General features: G+C 24.8%; 1 protein-coding gene across 2 annotated transcripts in view; it reads right to left on the bottom strand.

Annotated features, from left to right (window-relative positions):
* Positions 1 to 1,490: 1,490 nt before the first annotated feature.
* LOC142330268 (uncharacterized) overlaps positions 1,491 to 17,376 on the bottom strand; it is a 32,007-nt gene continuing 16,121 nt past the window's right edge. Inside the window, exons 7-9 of one of the 2 annotated variants that reach the window (XR_012757745.1) lie at positions 14,738 to 14,941; positions 14,102 to 14,272; positions 1,491 to 11,729 (exon numbers count right to left, since the gene is read on the bottom strand). Coding sequence is in view for 1 of the 2 variants with exons in the window: in XM_075375457.1 (XP_075231572.1) it covers positions 14,770 to 14,941 (172 nt within the window). In the remaining variant the exon portion in view is untranslated. The remainder of the gene's footprint in view (positions 11,730 to 14,101; positions 14,273 to 14,737; positions 14,942 to 17,376) is intronic. The other variant, XM_075375457.1, reaches the window with a different exon arrangement.

Genomic DNA, 17,376 nt, shown 5'->3' with positions numbered 1-17,376 from the left:
TATGACATTGATGTCAAATCGGGCAGTGAAAGTGATTTGAGTGAACATGAAAATCTTACTGACATTTAACTGTGCAACCTATACACAGAGAAACTGAAACCAATGACAATGATATTTAGATAACTGAAAATGACATTGATACAAATATACCTGTACCAAAAACCACTCGACAAAATATATATGATTGTACACATATATAGCCTTATAAGTGGTGATAGAGTAAAAATGTTAGTAAAACCTAACACCTCCTGTTTTATCCAAATTATTATTACTAATAAAAAAATTTAAAGTTGGGTGTTTAGGAAAGTTTTGTCAGACCGAGTGGCACTCAATATGTTCAGCACCTAACCTTCAAACATAGGAATGATATGAACATGGAAAGGAGCAGCACTGATCTTCTCTAACACACGCTTTCAACATAGTCATATAAGATTAACTATTACAAATTTCATTTTATTCTGTCACGTAATTATTAAATAATAATAAGAACAATTTATAAAAAAGTAAAGCTTTCAAATTGTCAAAAATTCATTACGTTTTTAACATAAATCCAATGGTAATACAATTATGTTTCTTTTCCCATCAACAACCAATCCAAAGTTACAATATTCCATTCTTTATATAACTAATAAATTATTAAACTTGGCTTATTCATAAATATGTTTGAAAAAATTACTTCAAAAAAAAATTACCTTCAAGAAAAAAATAAATATTACTTCAAAGGACTCTTGTCAAAACACATAATACCTAGAAAAGAAGGAATTACAAAAGAAATGTGTCGAAAAATCTTAGTGCATATGGAAAACAGCACCTGCGTCTATGTAGGTTGCTTTGAGAAGGTTCAAATTAGTTTGTCGCTTAATAAAGTTTAACGAGTAATAAGTTTGTATATTACCAGAGTGAGCATGTCATTTAACTTTCAAGTAACGTCAAGTTCAATTAAAAATTAGCACCAAATAATTTGTCATTTACTTATATTACTTGCTCATTAAAGTATGATGTTTGTATCATTTGATTAATTGACTGATTGGAGAAGTTATGCAAATCATAATACAAATCCATTAAATTCCACCTAAACAGAGTTGAATATGTAAGTACAGAATATACTTTAATGCTGTAAGATATGTAATTAATAAAAAATAAAAATAACATTCCTGGACTTGTAAGATGCATGGTCATTAAAAGGTTAAATATTAACACAACTAATCCAGGTTTTATATTAGACATTTAGAAATAATTTTTTCATTTCAATTAAAATATTCATAACTGAATGTTAACTGGAAATTAATATACAGTTTCCAATTATCAAACAACACACTGTCTCTATTCAATTAGGGGATCTAATTGAATAGTGTTATCAAATAGTCTTTTTTAGGGAAAAAAGCACTGGAGACCTCTCTAAAACCTATAGAGTCTAATAACACAAAATAATGGTGCAATGTCAACAAAATGGTATCAAACAAAGTAAAGAAATGAACAAGCAAAACAAATACAAAAAATAACAATTCATATTTATTTGGTAAATGATACAATTAAAATTAACAATATATGTACACTATATATTTTAATAATAAATTACTTGTGCAGTATTAAAATATATAGTTATATATAAAATTTATAAACAATATAATTACATAAAAATTATTTTATTATTACATTTACAAACAATCTTATTTCTTAAAGGCCAAACTGATAATAATTACTTTTTATTATTTATATTAGATAATTAAAAAAAATATATCCCTCAGTTTGTAATAAAACCGATAAAAAAATTTATGGATTATTAACTATTAAAAATTAATAAAACGAAATATAAAGCACGATTAAAAATCATGCTTAAAAAAAAGTAGTGAGATTAAAATCACGACCTTAAATCTATAAGAAATAAAAATACACTGGAACTATAAAGTTATATGAGAAATTCCACATGAAGGGATAATGCAGATTTTATATAATGAAAGACATTAATAAATAGATCAAAATATGATAAATTAGACCTACAGTATGATATGATAAATACACTGTGATGAAATAAAAAAATTATAAACTTAAAGATAAATTTAACACTTACGATTGTAACATATATTTAACACCTATGACTGTATAAAATACTATCCTAACTTTATCTTCACTTATCCAAGCTAAACAAAACATTAATTTTTATTTATTTTCCATTATCACACTACATACCACAATATATATATATATATATTTATATTAACGAATTATGTATTTACATAGGTGACCAGTATGACTGACAATGGAAACAGAAATTCCCAATCATTAGCTAGATAACAATAATTACAGGGGAAAAAAGTGTATTTTTTTTTTAGTAGACTATTTATTGTCAATTAATAAACTATCTTTTTATTTTTAAGATTGCATGAAACAGAAAAATATGTGGAAAATAATATTTATTATGTAGAATTAGAAGTAGATTTAGAGGTAGAAAAATAAAGCTACAGTAGTAAATTTTATAGATCAGGAAACATATAGCACTAACTCTTCTCATTCTTTATATATTTTAATCTCTACTGTAAACAAAAATCAGTCTAATATGAGAAAATGTATGGATTTCAATAAATAACATAAAAGAAAATTTAACTATAAAAAGCTATGAAAGGAGATCAGTCAGTTCAAAGAAAAAAACATTTAATTACTTTCTATTTACAAACAGTTTACATTCAATAATTTTTATTGTGTTCAATATGCTGAAACTACAAATCTGATGAATGTAGTGCGAATGACGTATGGGGGCTGCAAACAACATTAATAGCTAATGAAGAATTGTTTTACAATCAAATATTACAAAAAAAAGGGTCCACACAGTTAGTCATACATTACTTCAAGAAAAATACATATTCCATAGTAATGTACAACTGTCACGTCAGTTTAATAATTATAATTAACACAAAAAAATTTGTTTAAAATTTTTTAGAAAAAGTTAATATATTTCTAATGTGATATTAATTTTATTTACAGTAATGTTATACCATTAACAAAAAAATATTTTCAGATGAAATAAATTCTTTTATATTGATCTTATGTAGCTGAACACATGAGAATGAAAACTAGGTAAAGAAATCACTAAAAAAATATTACACCTTTTTCTAATTTTTGATATTATGTTATTTCAGTTTATTGATATTTTTATTCATACAATTATTTTAATTAAGAATGAATAACAGATTAAGATGGAAATTTATCTGCTCTTTACCCTCAATGAAACTCGATGACTTATGACCATTTTCGAAAGGTTTAGTGATATATCTTTGCATTAATAAAAATCTGAAATTATTTTATTATTAAAGACTTTAAAATGCACGAAACAAAAAAGGGTATTAGTGAATAAGGTTTTATGATTTAGATGCCAAACCAAATTATGCAATTAGTAAAAGGTGGTGTAATAACAATAATAATTTATACCTATTTAATTAAGAAAAAATATACCAGGTCTAAAAAGTGAAGGAAGAATAAATTATCTGATGAAAATAATGCAATTAATATAGAAAACAAATTAAATGTAATACAAACAATGTAGTATAAAGAACAATATAAATGCAATATAAAGAACAAGAAAAGTTAAGACATGAGACCAGTCATGAGAATTCTCATGATTTGTCTCGTATTGTCAAAAGACCGTTCATAAGAATCACCAGGTTTTGTAATATAGTAACTCTCATGCCATCTCTTATATTTTTTATGAACTTCTTATTAGTTCTAAAGGTTATAGCCTTGACTGAATATTCTCTGAACATTTACACAGGTGTTTCATTAATGAATTCCCATTCATACTTGACCTTGAGGACATCGTTCATATCAGCTGTGTAAGAGGGGATTTGCAGCCGGTCTAAAAACGGCATCATGCAAATTGATGGATTTAAATCATAAATGCGACAAAAAAGACGAATTATACGAATTTCTTTATGATATACTGTCAGACTGTCCTAGTGAAGATGATGATGATGTGGATTCTAGTAATAGTGGTAGTGTTATACAACAGCAAAGTACTTGTAAAAGGCCAGTGCCATTAAATATTAGTTTGGATTCGGAATCAACCACTTCGAGTGATGACTCAAATTCAGGTAACCCATGGAAAGTTACACAAAAACCCATTGGACAATTTACACAATTTAGAATCTTTTGATGGTATTCCAGGTGTTAGGGTTCTATCTACTAATAATGAAAATATAAATGATATTATAGAACTAATTTTTGGGGAAGATCTTTTTGTTATGATGTGTAATGAAACAAACAGGTACCACCAAAAAATGATAGGAGTGCATAGACAGTCACCTAATACTCTCAAATGGAAAGTTGTGACTGTAAATAAAATGAATAGAGATTTACCATGCACTTTGAAAGAAATTGAAAAACTTGAAAAAAGGGAAATCCATATTTGTCCGTAAGGGTGATGTGCTATTTGTTGGATGGAAAGATAAAACAGAGATCAGAATGATTTCAATAATCCATGGTAGTCAACAGCAAACAACTGGTAAAAGGGACAGAAAAGCATGAGACGAAATATCTAAGCCTCATGATTTTCAAGCAAGTTTCGTGGAATTTGGTCAATGGTGAGTGAAGATATGATTTTTTTTCTAAATGCATGCATAAATTTTTAAAGATCCTGGTTTAGATGCTCGGGAAGTAGGGTAAATGAAGGTCATTTAAACCTGGTCCAAAATGTGTTAAATTATAATTTCCATTATGTTTTTTTTTACAAGTATGATATTATTACAGTATTAAATGTTGAATCTTACTTTATATAAACAATTAAAATTATTACTATTTTTTTTAAATTCACAGACATGCTACAAATAAACCTTTTTTTTTTTAGGAATGAGACAGATAAAATGATAGATGGAAAAAATATCACATCCTTGCTAATAATTAAACTCATAAGAGATTATAAAAGGCCTGCATTGGTAACCAATAAATCAAATGACTGATCGTTTTTATATTTAAAATCTTTTATGGTGTATGTATAAAAATATGCTACTGGCATTTAAACAATGTTTAGATTTAGTTTTTAGTTTACAGTAGAATAAACCCAATTTTTTATCTTTTCTGTGTCTTGTAAAATACCAATTAGATTTTTACCTGTTTCATTGTCTTAGGCTTAGAATTCTATTCTAAGCTATACAACATATACACTATTCTATATAGGATAAGTGTATTTTAGGTGTTTATGAAAGAACTCCACAACGTAAAATAATAATTAATATTATAATAAATATACAATTAAACAATAATAATTAATTACTTAAAAATTATTTTCTCCAGTAATATGGTTCAAAACTCCATTATTGCAAATGTGTTCATAATATGTTAAAAATAGGGATAGAAAGAAAATTGTCTACTCAAAGAACATTTCTAACTTGATCGTAAAGCAGAAAAGAACTAATCACAGCTGTAATAACTATCACAAACGACATGATGACAAGATTATAGAACAAAATTTAATCCCATTTAATGTGTAGGATCATGATGATCCTAATGTGATCCTACACATTAAATGTGTAGGATTAAACATTAAATTGAAACACATTAAATTTTGTTCTATAATCTTGTCATCATGTCGTTTGTGATAGTTATTACAGCTGTGATTAGTTCTTTTCTGCTTTACGATCAAGTTAGAAATGTTCTTTGAGTAGACAATTTTCTTTCTATCCCTATTTTTAACATATTATGAACACATTTGCAATAATGGAGTTTTGAACCATATTACTGGAGAAAATAATTTTTAAGTAATTAATTATTATTGTTTAATTATATATTTATTATAATATTAATTATTATTTTAAGTTGTGGAGTTCTTTCATAAACACCTAAAATAAACTTATCCTAGTGTGTATTAAAATCAATTAAGCAAAGAAAAAAAAATACGGTCTCTTATAGTATCAATTTATTCAGGTGAATATTTAATATTTATCATATATAAAATTGCAATCTAGGAGTTGTTTCATAAACAATAGGTATATCAAATTCTGTTAACATTTTATAAAAATTAGCAGAATATTAGAAAACATGTGATAAACAAACACTCCCTGGATCAATTAATATATTTATTTTATGATGAGATAATAGTAAGAAAAAGATTAGAATAAGTAATTAATTAATGCAAAGTAATAAACAAAAAAACCTTAGATATGGTATATTTTCTTTTTTTAACTAATGAGAAGGTTAATTATCATTTTCAGCATACTAAATGAATTACTGGTATAATGTTATCATTTTGATGTAATACAATACAATAATATAAATTAATTGTAATTATTACTAGTATAAAGTAACATGAAAATTATACAATAATACAAATAAAACTAAAACCTACACTATATGACACACTAATGGAACAATATTAAGAATGATCCACTACCTTATAATAAAACTACAAACTACTGAATTTTTTACAAGTAATGAATATTTGACACATTTTCAAAAATAATCTTGTAAGTCTTTACATTTTATATATATATATATATATATATATATAAATAAAAGAAACTTAAAAGTTAAACACAAGATACTAAAATAACATAATAAAATGTAAAAATTAAAGCACCAATACAGACTATATTTTAATCACTGTATGTTTACTCAAAACGTACAGTCAAAAGACAAAATTACCCAATAAGTTGCATAAATTAAATTCACTCATATTAAATTAAAAAACATTACTTTATTAAATATTTATTTAATTAATAATTTAGTTAACTCTTAATTATATTTCTAATTAAATCAAAATATAACTGGCGAGTTTATTTTAATAAACAATATAATGTGTATAAATATAGATCGGATTGGGGAAGGCTAGACTAATTTGTATTTACATATACATTAGTCTAAGATACAAAAAATCATTTTACACTGATATTCAACAGTAAATGTACAATTAAATCTGCAGCCAGGATCAGTTGAATTCTAATAATGTAAAAGTAACTAGCAGCTTGGCTAAAAGTTTTGAAAGAAATGAATAACAAATCTAAATAAAAAAACTAAATAACCAAATACAATTATTTTTTATTATTATTAAATCTAATTCAGAAATATTTAATGCAGTAGAACAAATTAAAAAATTCTATTTTTTACAGGTACCAAATTTGTGTTTTTATTGCACTGGAAAATACATACACATAAATATAATTACAGTATTTGGTGTTGTACCTTTATTATTTTTATGAAATAATTTTATTATGCGTTTTGAATTTTATTAATTGTCAATCTATAGACCAAGTTTTTTCTCAACTACTTTATTGTATATTTTCTAGTTAATACACTGACAGGTAAGTCTGTGACTCAAAGGTAACTTATTTTCAATGTGCAAACTGTATTTTTTTTTATGATATATTATATTTTTTTAAATGAGATTATGCAAAACTTTGATTTTCAAAATCAAAATTTATGTACTTATATATTTACCATAAAGATGATAAGAAAGATAACTAAGATAAACCCAGTAAATTATTATAATTTGTAAAAAGAAAAACTCTCATTATCTCTTTATTTTATAAACATACATAAAAAAAAAATTATCAATAAACCAAAACCTCCCTAATAAGTAAGCAAACTAGCTAAATAATTATGCTAGTATAACAGATACAAAGTGAAGAAATAGCAAAAAAAAAGATTTTTTTTAATAAATCATTTTTAAAATAAAAGTTGCTATAAATTACGTCTAAAAATGTAAATAAATTGTGTGTATTTAGTATGTAAATATACGCATGGGTGCGCATGCACACGCACATACACAAACTCACACACACACAATAAATAAAATAAAAACTATATATATATATATATATCTTTATATTAAATATAATTAATTAAAATAAAATCTGGCTCAATATATAATTAAAAAAATGGTAAATTATTTAAAATTAAAACTTATTTAAAATAAAAATATACTTACATCATAGTAACTTAACATTACAATTTATCACTCATTATAAATATAATAACAATAAACAATGATATTAATTATATTAAAAAAATATGTTAGACTACCACATTATAATTAATAAACAAAATATTTTATTAAAAAAAAAAAATTAAAATAAAATATTTTTATTGAAGAGATCTGTTGAACAGGTGCTGGAACACATTGAGCGTACTTCATAAACAATAATTTGTTTGCAAGTGTAAGTGTAAAATATCTGGCTGTAAGCTCTAGATGCTAAGACATAATCCCAATTATGTTTGGAATTCAAACAATATATATTTACATGAGAACAATAAGAATAATGCAACGTTATTTTTATACCGGAAAAAACATATATATAAACATATGATAAATAATAATGCAATTGTAAACAGATTGTTAAGTTACTGAACCAGCAAAATTTAAACTTAACGTAGATGGAAATAGGCTAGCTATACAGATTAAAAATTTATCTTACGCATTAAATGCTACGTATTTAGTGATTTCACGTAATACTTGTCATAATACATAAAATGGACTAGCAAAATAATATAGGGAGCCATAATTTTAGATAAGGCTTACTTTTCTTCACCATAAAAATTTCCCTTTAATGCTTTTTTTTATATACATCAGCAAAGTTAAAGCTAATAAATCAATACAAGTTAATTAGAAGTTACAAAGGATTAATAGAAAATAAAGAAAAGTTATTTCTGATCTTGAGCTGCATAGTGAGATGATTCAAAAGCTCTTAAAACTTCTTTCAGTAACTATAAAAAAAAAAAAAATGTTGATGGAATTTTGTTCAGGAAAAAACCAGAAAAAGAGGAATAAATTTCTGACATGATGTGCAGAGATACATTTACAGAGTACACTAATGTTCAAAATATCCATTACAGTCTCTACAATATTCTTCTTCCTTCTAATCGGGGAATTAAAATTGAACAGATTAAAATAATATAATAATACATGTTAGAGGAATTCTACATAAATACCTAATATTTACAAATGTAAGTATTAAATCTTTATTTTTGTACATACTAATTAAATTTTAATTGGTAGAAGTAATTAGTAATAGACAAGAAATTCAAATTTCATCCACCTGGGTACAAAAAATACTTTCTGAGCAATTTTTATATACAATTATTATTAAACTTGAACAAATAAGGAAATGAAAATAAATTTGTTGCATTTTTGGATCAAAAATATATTTGATGTTTATTTTTGATAGATTTTTTACTTCACATAATTAATAAAAATAATACTTTTACAATATATTTTGAAAAGAATCTGATGATGTAACATATTGGTTGTTTATTACATCTTTTTTTAGGTAACTAGAAAAAAACAAGACAGAATACTAATGTTGTTTACCGGAAAGCATACTGACCATAAAAGCAATGCTCCTCCTTTCTTAAGAAGGAAAATACATCAAGTGATTCTCCTTATGATTATTTTTTCAATGTCGCTATTAAAGATATTACTAGGAAAAAAAGCACCATACAGATTGGTATGGATTTTGTTGAGAAGTATCAGAGAATTAATAATATTCATTTGTTACTACTATTATGACATTCCAAAGAAGATAAATATTTCAAAATTGACCAATAACAAAAGTATTATATGCAACATTTCATAATATTACTGTAATTTAAACCTGGAAGAGATCTGTATACATTATGCATACAGCGCCTTCAATTAAAATAGCAGTTTAAATACTTATTAGTGAGATGTTACATCTTAGAAATAAAAAAAGCATTAAAATAAAACACTGGGGAAATTTTTCCTCAAGTGGTAATAATTATAGTAGTATATGCAAACTGTAATAAACGTAAGAGAAAAAGTATTTGAGTAGTAAATATATTTTTAGAGAGAGCTTACTATAGTGAATCCCAACTAAAAATATAATTATGTACTCTAATATGTTGGCACATCTCAAACAATTGAATATTTCATTCTCACCACTAGACTAACATGTTAACAAACCCAACACATAAATTTTGCTTTTCTAATAATTAAAGTTTATTTAATTAAATTAATAATAAATAAAAGAAAACCTAAAAGAAATTATGATAAACAAATTTTATCCCATAAAAAATTCTGAAAACATTAAAAACTTCTTTTAATACTATTCAATTTTTAAACAAAATAGAATACAATATTACTAGACAATGAATTACCATCATATTTAAAGACACAAAAAATATTTTTTTTAAATACCCTACACAAAACATGAATATCTTTACAAAGCTTAACTGAAGTAATAAAACTAAAAATAAAATATAATTAATAAAAATTACTAATTAGATGATACTGAAACATTTTCAAGAAAAAATGTGAAACTGTTCATTTAAATGTATTCTACAGAAATGTAACAAAAACATTAGAAGCAATATTAAAATTATCTAAGTAATGTGTTTTGTATAGATTATGTTTTAGATGCATATAAAAGGCAGTACTAGTTCATTTAAGAGGCATTATTTTATTGTTTTATTAAAAATTATAATGATTTGCAAGGGCACTTGAATACTTTTATGTTATTAAAAGTGTTATTTATAAAATTTGGTTTAAATGAGATGTTTACAGCACATATTTATAATTCATCATGGGAAAGGAGAAGTTGGATTTTTTTATAATTATCTACATGAATAATAACTGTTGCCAATTTATATGAATAAATACTCCTGAACATTAGTAAATATAATTTAAAGTTTACAATAACAAAACTTATGATTCATAACTGTAATGTGTCGATGAAAAAAAAAGAAAACCAAAATTGTTATTATAATTATTTTTAAATTTCATTTATGAAAAACTTTTACAAATAATAAATAAACATTCATTAAAAGTATTTTAAGTAAAATTCATTTGTATTTAAATGATATAAATATATCATTTATATTTTAAATATAAATGATATAATGTATATATGATAGTTTATACACATATAAACTTTGTTATTTATTCAAGCCTAAAATAACATTTCAGTAATTAATCTGTATTACAGTTTTATTGTGTTACTGCATACCAGTAAATTATAGCGTTCCAATTTTAAAAACTATGTTATTATCTTTTGCTTGCTACTATATGAAAATAGATAGAAAAATAATTCCTTTAATGGAAAAAAAATTATGAGGTAAAAAGTGTTAAAAGGCTTAATTTTTATTACTTTCAGAATTTCAGAAACCAGAAGGAAAATTTCATAGTTGAATGCATTACGAAGATAAAGGTATCAGTTCATAGACCCAATGGATGACAAAAGTCAGCTAACAAAAAATAACTGGGATAATGAATTTTCATTGGTTAAATGACTTTACATATGTGTTCTCTCTTAATGATATACAGTTTCTAGTACAGATTCTTTCAATGATAATCTCTATAATAAATTTGTACTTAAAATAATTTTTTTTTAATGTACGCTCATAGTAGATTAAATTTAGATTTCCTCTAAACATGAGTTTAACCTTGTTCCCCAAGATCCTCATGGAAATATGACTGTAGAGTTTCTAAATTTGATATGATTTAATATTTATTTCTATTTTTCTTTTAGTTTAGTAAATAAATCTGCTAGGGATGCAAAATTATCTGTTAACACAGATATATATATATATATAAATATAAATTTACTGATAAAATTTACATTTCTTTATTAATTTTATAATATTAATTAATAAATAGACCCATAAAAATAAATTTATGTAGAAACTGGTTTTCACTGTTTACATCTTCTTAAGAATTTCAGTTAGAGTATACAAGTAAAGATACAAATTTAATGTCCGTGAGACATAAATAAAATGTGGTTGTCTTCTCTCTGTAAAAGCAAGTAAATTATTCAAAATTAATCAGAAAAATAAAAAAAAACAAAGATACATAAAAAATGCAAGATTATGAGGCAATCAACAATAAAAATTTTTTATGCTCATAAATTAACACAACCTTTATTATTACAGTACAATCTTCACGGATATGAAAACGAAGATGATTTTTAAACAACTTCAGGAGGCAGATCACCAAACAATTAGGCAGTTCAGTAATACTTGTTGATGAAGTTAGTAAGTAAATACATCACATAAAATGAATGTGGGCATCAACATCATACTTTTTTTAATGATCACCTAACTGGTTAGTAGATCAAGAATCCCTACTTTATTATAAATCTTTTTTGCTATTTTTCACTTTTCAAACCACCTAATACCCTCTCATCTACTTTGTTCTTAGTCATTCTCAAGGTTTTCTTTCTATTAAGGTAGGAATAAAAATATCCTTTAGTATTTTTTCTACTCTGTATTTTTTATAAGAATATAAAATTAGACAATTCTATTCTTTCTTACAAACTGTAAATGAAACATCATCTTTAATTTTTTATTATTGCTTACACTTTGAGCCTACTCTAACCATATTCATTAAAAATTTTATTTTATAGCCAACATTTTTTTTTGTTTTCTTCCACTTTCCCATGGCACTAGGCCATGTAATAGAGCATGAATTAATCATATAACCACCAACTGATTACTGACTACTTCAGAATTGCTGAAAATGTAAATAGTGTCATAAAAAAATTGACTAATAAACTTACTGTTTCATATAAGTGCTCAATTTTTTCACTGACTATTATAAAATTTAAATAACACCAATATTTTAAAAAATCAATTACATAAAATTATTCAAATACACATTTCTTTAAAATATTTAATTTAATTTTTTTATATTTAATTATTAGATTAAAATTGAAATCAACAAATTAATATCTTAAAATTAGTTTCTTAAATACAAGTAATGAGTTAACAGACATAATTAATAACTGTTAATGTAAACGATATAAACACATATAAAACATAGGGCTTTTGTGTATATATTAGTGGGCCACTTTTACAATAGTTCAGCAACAGGAAATAAAAGTAAAGCAGTTACATAGTTTACTGGAACAATTAGAATAAATATTAATAAAAAATGAAAATAAATTACTAATACTCTAGTCATTAAATTATTTAACTATAATTGTAACAATCCTAGGGGTTAAACTTGTCATCACAAAATCAACTGATTTTTTATGTTAGGTTAAAGCCCTTGTTTTTCTTGTTTTTTTGGGGGGGGGGGAGGGAGGGGCAAAAAATATTTTCACGTTATCATTGCTCGGAAAAACATACAACAAAACAAAAACTAAAACTAGATTAAAGCACTCAGATATGATATTTTTATAGTAAACATGTAAATATTTAGAAGATACAATTAAAAAACTAAACAGTAATATAAAAATACAGACAGCATTGATGGAAAGAGTAAATGATATATGTTAAAAAAACATTAAAAAAAAGGTAACTTAAAAGAACAAATTAATATGGTCAAATGGTATACACAAATGATAAGGCTGTATGAATAATCAAATTTTTTGAATCAAGATACCAGCCTTTATAAATCACGACCTTGTAAGGCAGTTTTATATGGATTTGAATGCAAGACTGTGGATATATGCTGTTCTTTGGTGATTGGGTTTCAATTAACCACATATCTCAGAAATGGTCTGGCAGTAGCTAGAAAACTGTTAGGAGAAAAACAATTTTAATGATCCAAAGTATACCAAATATCAGTAGAAATAATTTCAATAGCTTATATGTTTTGTTAATAACAGCTAATGGTCATAAATGACCAAAACTGTTACAGTTAGTCCTAAAATCACAAAGAGTAAAATTGCTGAGCTACTATACACTGAATGCTGTGAAAATTGTATGTTTGGGGAACAATCATTTTATAAAAGAAGTAGGATAACAAATTCTGCTGAATTATCCTATAAAGGTAATAAAATATATAAGATTATAAAAGGCAAATGTTAAGAAAATGTCAAACAAAATAAAATGAATTATAAAAATCTTTGATGTGTAAGTAAATTGTTCAACCATCAGCGCTAACAAAGGATGCAAAAGACTTCCAGATTTAATGAAAGGTGACAGATTATTTGTTATCAATTCTACGTTAAAAAAAAAAAATATATATATATATATATATATATATTTTATGAACTTTTTTTGAAGCCAGTGACATTTTTTTTTTTTTAGAAATATCAATCACCATTAAAATCTTATTTCAAAGAATAATATTTTGATTCGAGGACTCTTTCTCAACACAAAGTTTTAATATAATTTTTAAATTTCAGTTAATTATAAAACAATTAAGATATATTAATACCTTCAGAAATCGAAATGAACATTATTTTGCTGTATTGAGTCACGCTGAATTATGCTGAATGAATGAAGTAGGTCATGCATATTTTATTTTCTGAAGTTCTTTTCAAAATTATACTGTACTGTACCACACCACTCAAACTGTTATAGAGGTATTTTGTACATTTTCCATTTACTTGAAAAGAAGAAGGGTTAAAAAAATTAACTGATAATTTAATTCTTAATCAAAGCTTATACAGATAAGTTTGTTAGTGGTCGGTACAAATATACAAAAATGGTAAAAAATGAAAATAAAAAAATCATATAAAAAATAACAAATTAGTTAAATATAACAAAAATTAGTAAAACTATATTAAAGAAAAATAACTAAAATATGTATTTAATTCAATGGTTTTTTCAATGCAAAATAATAAATATTATATGATGAATCTAAACAATTAGATGCAATCCACTAAAACCATACTTCTCTGACATCTACTTCTGATTCTTTATTGTAGATTGATAAAAAATACTTTTCTCTTAAGTGGAAATGATTTAAATATATATATATATATATATATATAATTTACACAAACATAAATAAAAGTGTGTGTGTGAGTGTGTGTATGTATGTGTACTTACTTTACATATAATAACTTACTTTTAATATTAGAGATGAATGTATTGTATATTTTATTGCATGCTACCATACTTCCGACTAGGTGACCATACATTACCCTCTTCTACATAATCCTGTGTACGATTAACAGCATTACTCATAGCTTCTTTTAATCTTTCACTGAATGTTTTATACTCCATATCAGTTGTCTGAGCAAAATCAAAGTCGGCAACTTCCACAGTATACCTGGAAAAAATAATTTTTAATATAAGATATGAACACAATGAGAACTTAAAAGTTATATTTGTCTTTTAATATATAGTCAAATCTATAATATCCAATTTATTTAAATTTGATGATTACAAGATTGTAATTATTTCTTCATGGCAAAGTACACACGTTTATGGCAGATATTGGTGACCTACAACCCTGGCTATCAGTGATTCAATTTCCTGCTAAAAATAATAATAATTCTCCAGTTTCTTTTGACAAACATCTGTAATTATATTTTTAGATTCTAATTTTGACCGCCATCATTTTGTTATTTCAGGCTATCTACGGAAGTAAACCCTCAAGAAGAATATAACAGAAAAATGTAATGTTTTAGTCTATAAGTATATGATTATTAGATCTATAAGCAGGTGTAACATAAATTAATATTTATATTTTATTGATTAGTAAATAATTACTGAAATATTAAGATTTTTAGCTTTAACATTTCATTACATTTTTCCATCACATTTCAAAATACTTTGTCCTTTATTCATGATTTACAAACTTAAAGTGTAATTTGGTATCTCATCTACATTTTGATATTTACATCCTAAGGTTATTTATTACAACATTTTATTCAGTAAAACAGGTTCAACTTTTCGACCTGCAGGTTCAACTTTTATGACTGAATATATTTGCTGTTCCATCAATATTAGTAAATTTATCTCATGTGTTCATTTATTTATTTTCTAATTCAGACAACTCCATAATTTATGTGTATATTCAGTTTTATGAACAAATCTACTGACAGAGAAAATGTAAGGTAGTATGGCTAAAACATCTTGTATAAAATTATACTTCAGGTTTATTGAGCAGTAAGCATGATTATATGTGCATGTTCTCCTTACCCCAGACATTACTTTATTTCTTTTACTTTCCAGTCTAGTGCTACAACTTTAGAAGGGAAAATATAGTAATTTGTCCAATTTGGATATATGCAGTTTGTGTTTGGTGTCGCACTCAAAATCATCTTATGTCTCCAGAACTACTGGACCGATTTTGACCAAACTTGGTCAGATTACTTCTATATATAAGGTGTTGATACCATTAAATTTTCAACTTAAAGGACAAGCGGCTGAGGCTGTAGAGCAATCTCACCCTCAGTACCTCGAGATTTTGCCTAATTAAGGTCTTGTTTTTGTTATGCACACTTAAAAAATTTTTTATAAATAATAAAATTTTCAAAAAGTTTTTTTAAAAAATCACACCCCAAAAAATGCTCTAAACTAGTGGCTAAGTGGGTATACTGCATCAATAGTACCGCCCTGTCACCACAAGGAGTGCTAGTGTAGCACTGACATGATAAATTAAGTTGTGTGCGTATGTGTGTGTAAGCCGCATGACAGAAAGTCCTACAACTGTGTTGTCAGCTTTTTTTTGTAATTATGTTCATTAAATACAATAATAACGAAAATAATGGGCTTATAAAATGACAGTTATTTTTCTCTTTAAATATATGGGTAAAAGTCATGTTAATCGGTCAACTGTCATGTTATTATTTTCCAGAACTGAATATTTTGTATTAAAAAAAATAACACGTTTTGTATGCAATATTTTGTTTTTTTTTGAGGCATTGAAAGAAACACTTGAAAATACAACTTTTTTTTTTTATTGTAATAAATTTAGGTTTGAATTATTGTTAACCTGTATATAAAATTTTTGCTTCACAATGTGTATTAGTTTATCAAATATACTGTAATATAATAGTAAACTAATTTTCAGTAAATCTTATTTTTGTTTGAATATATGCTATTTTTTATTTCTGCTTCTTTGAATACTTTGTAAACACACAACTCAAAGAAATCAATTCTATTTCCTAAAAAGTAGCAATACAATTTAGGTTAGAGGGGCCATAGAATGGACGAAAAGGCATCAACTGAGCCTATTAACAAAAATGTAAATAAATATTTTCTGGTCAAGTGGATGAACCTTCTTAATATTATAATAATAATAACAACCGTACTACCTTCATTTCATAATAAGAAAAAACTTAAGAAAACAAAAATAAATCATTAATATTACTAAAGTAAATAAGGTTACCATTTCCTGGTTAACTATTAAGATACATAATAAAGTCTATTTTATAGTTTTTATGAATAAAAAATATAAGTGATGCCCTTGTTTTTCAAAATAAAACAGACTCAGATGTAAATTACTAATAAATAAACAAAAGTATTCTTCAATTTTATTCGTACTAGATTTAACTTTACAACATTTATTCATTCACATTATCTTTTAAATATTACTGTCAAAATCTTTTGACAATTAACAAAATTGAAGAGTTTTGTATGACTTATATATTGTGACTCATATATTGTGTACAGATCAATAAATATCACATTAAATTAAATAAAAATTTGAATAAACAAACTGGAAGAAATATATTATAGAAATATCAACTTTCTTTA

Source organism: Lycorma delicatula, chromosome 9 (genome assembly GCF_047948215.1).
Source record: "Lycorma delicatula isolate Av1 chromosome 9, ASM4794821v1, whole genome shotgun sequence".
NCBI lineage: Eukaryota > Metazoa > Arthropoda > Insecta > Hemiptera > Fulgoridae > Lycorma > Lycorma delicatula.
This window is presented reverse-complemented; position numbering and strand designations above follow the sequence as displayed.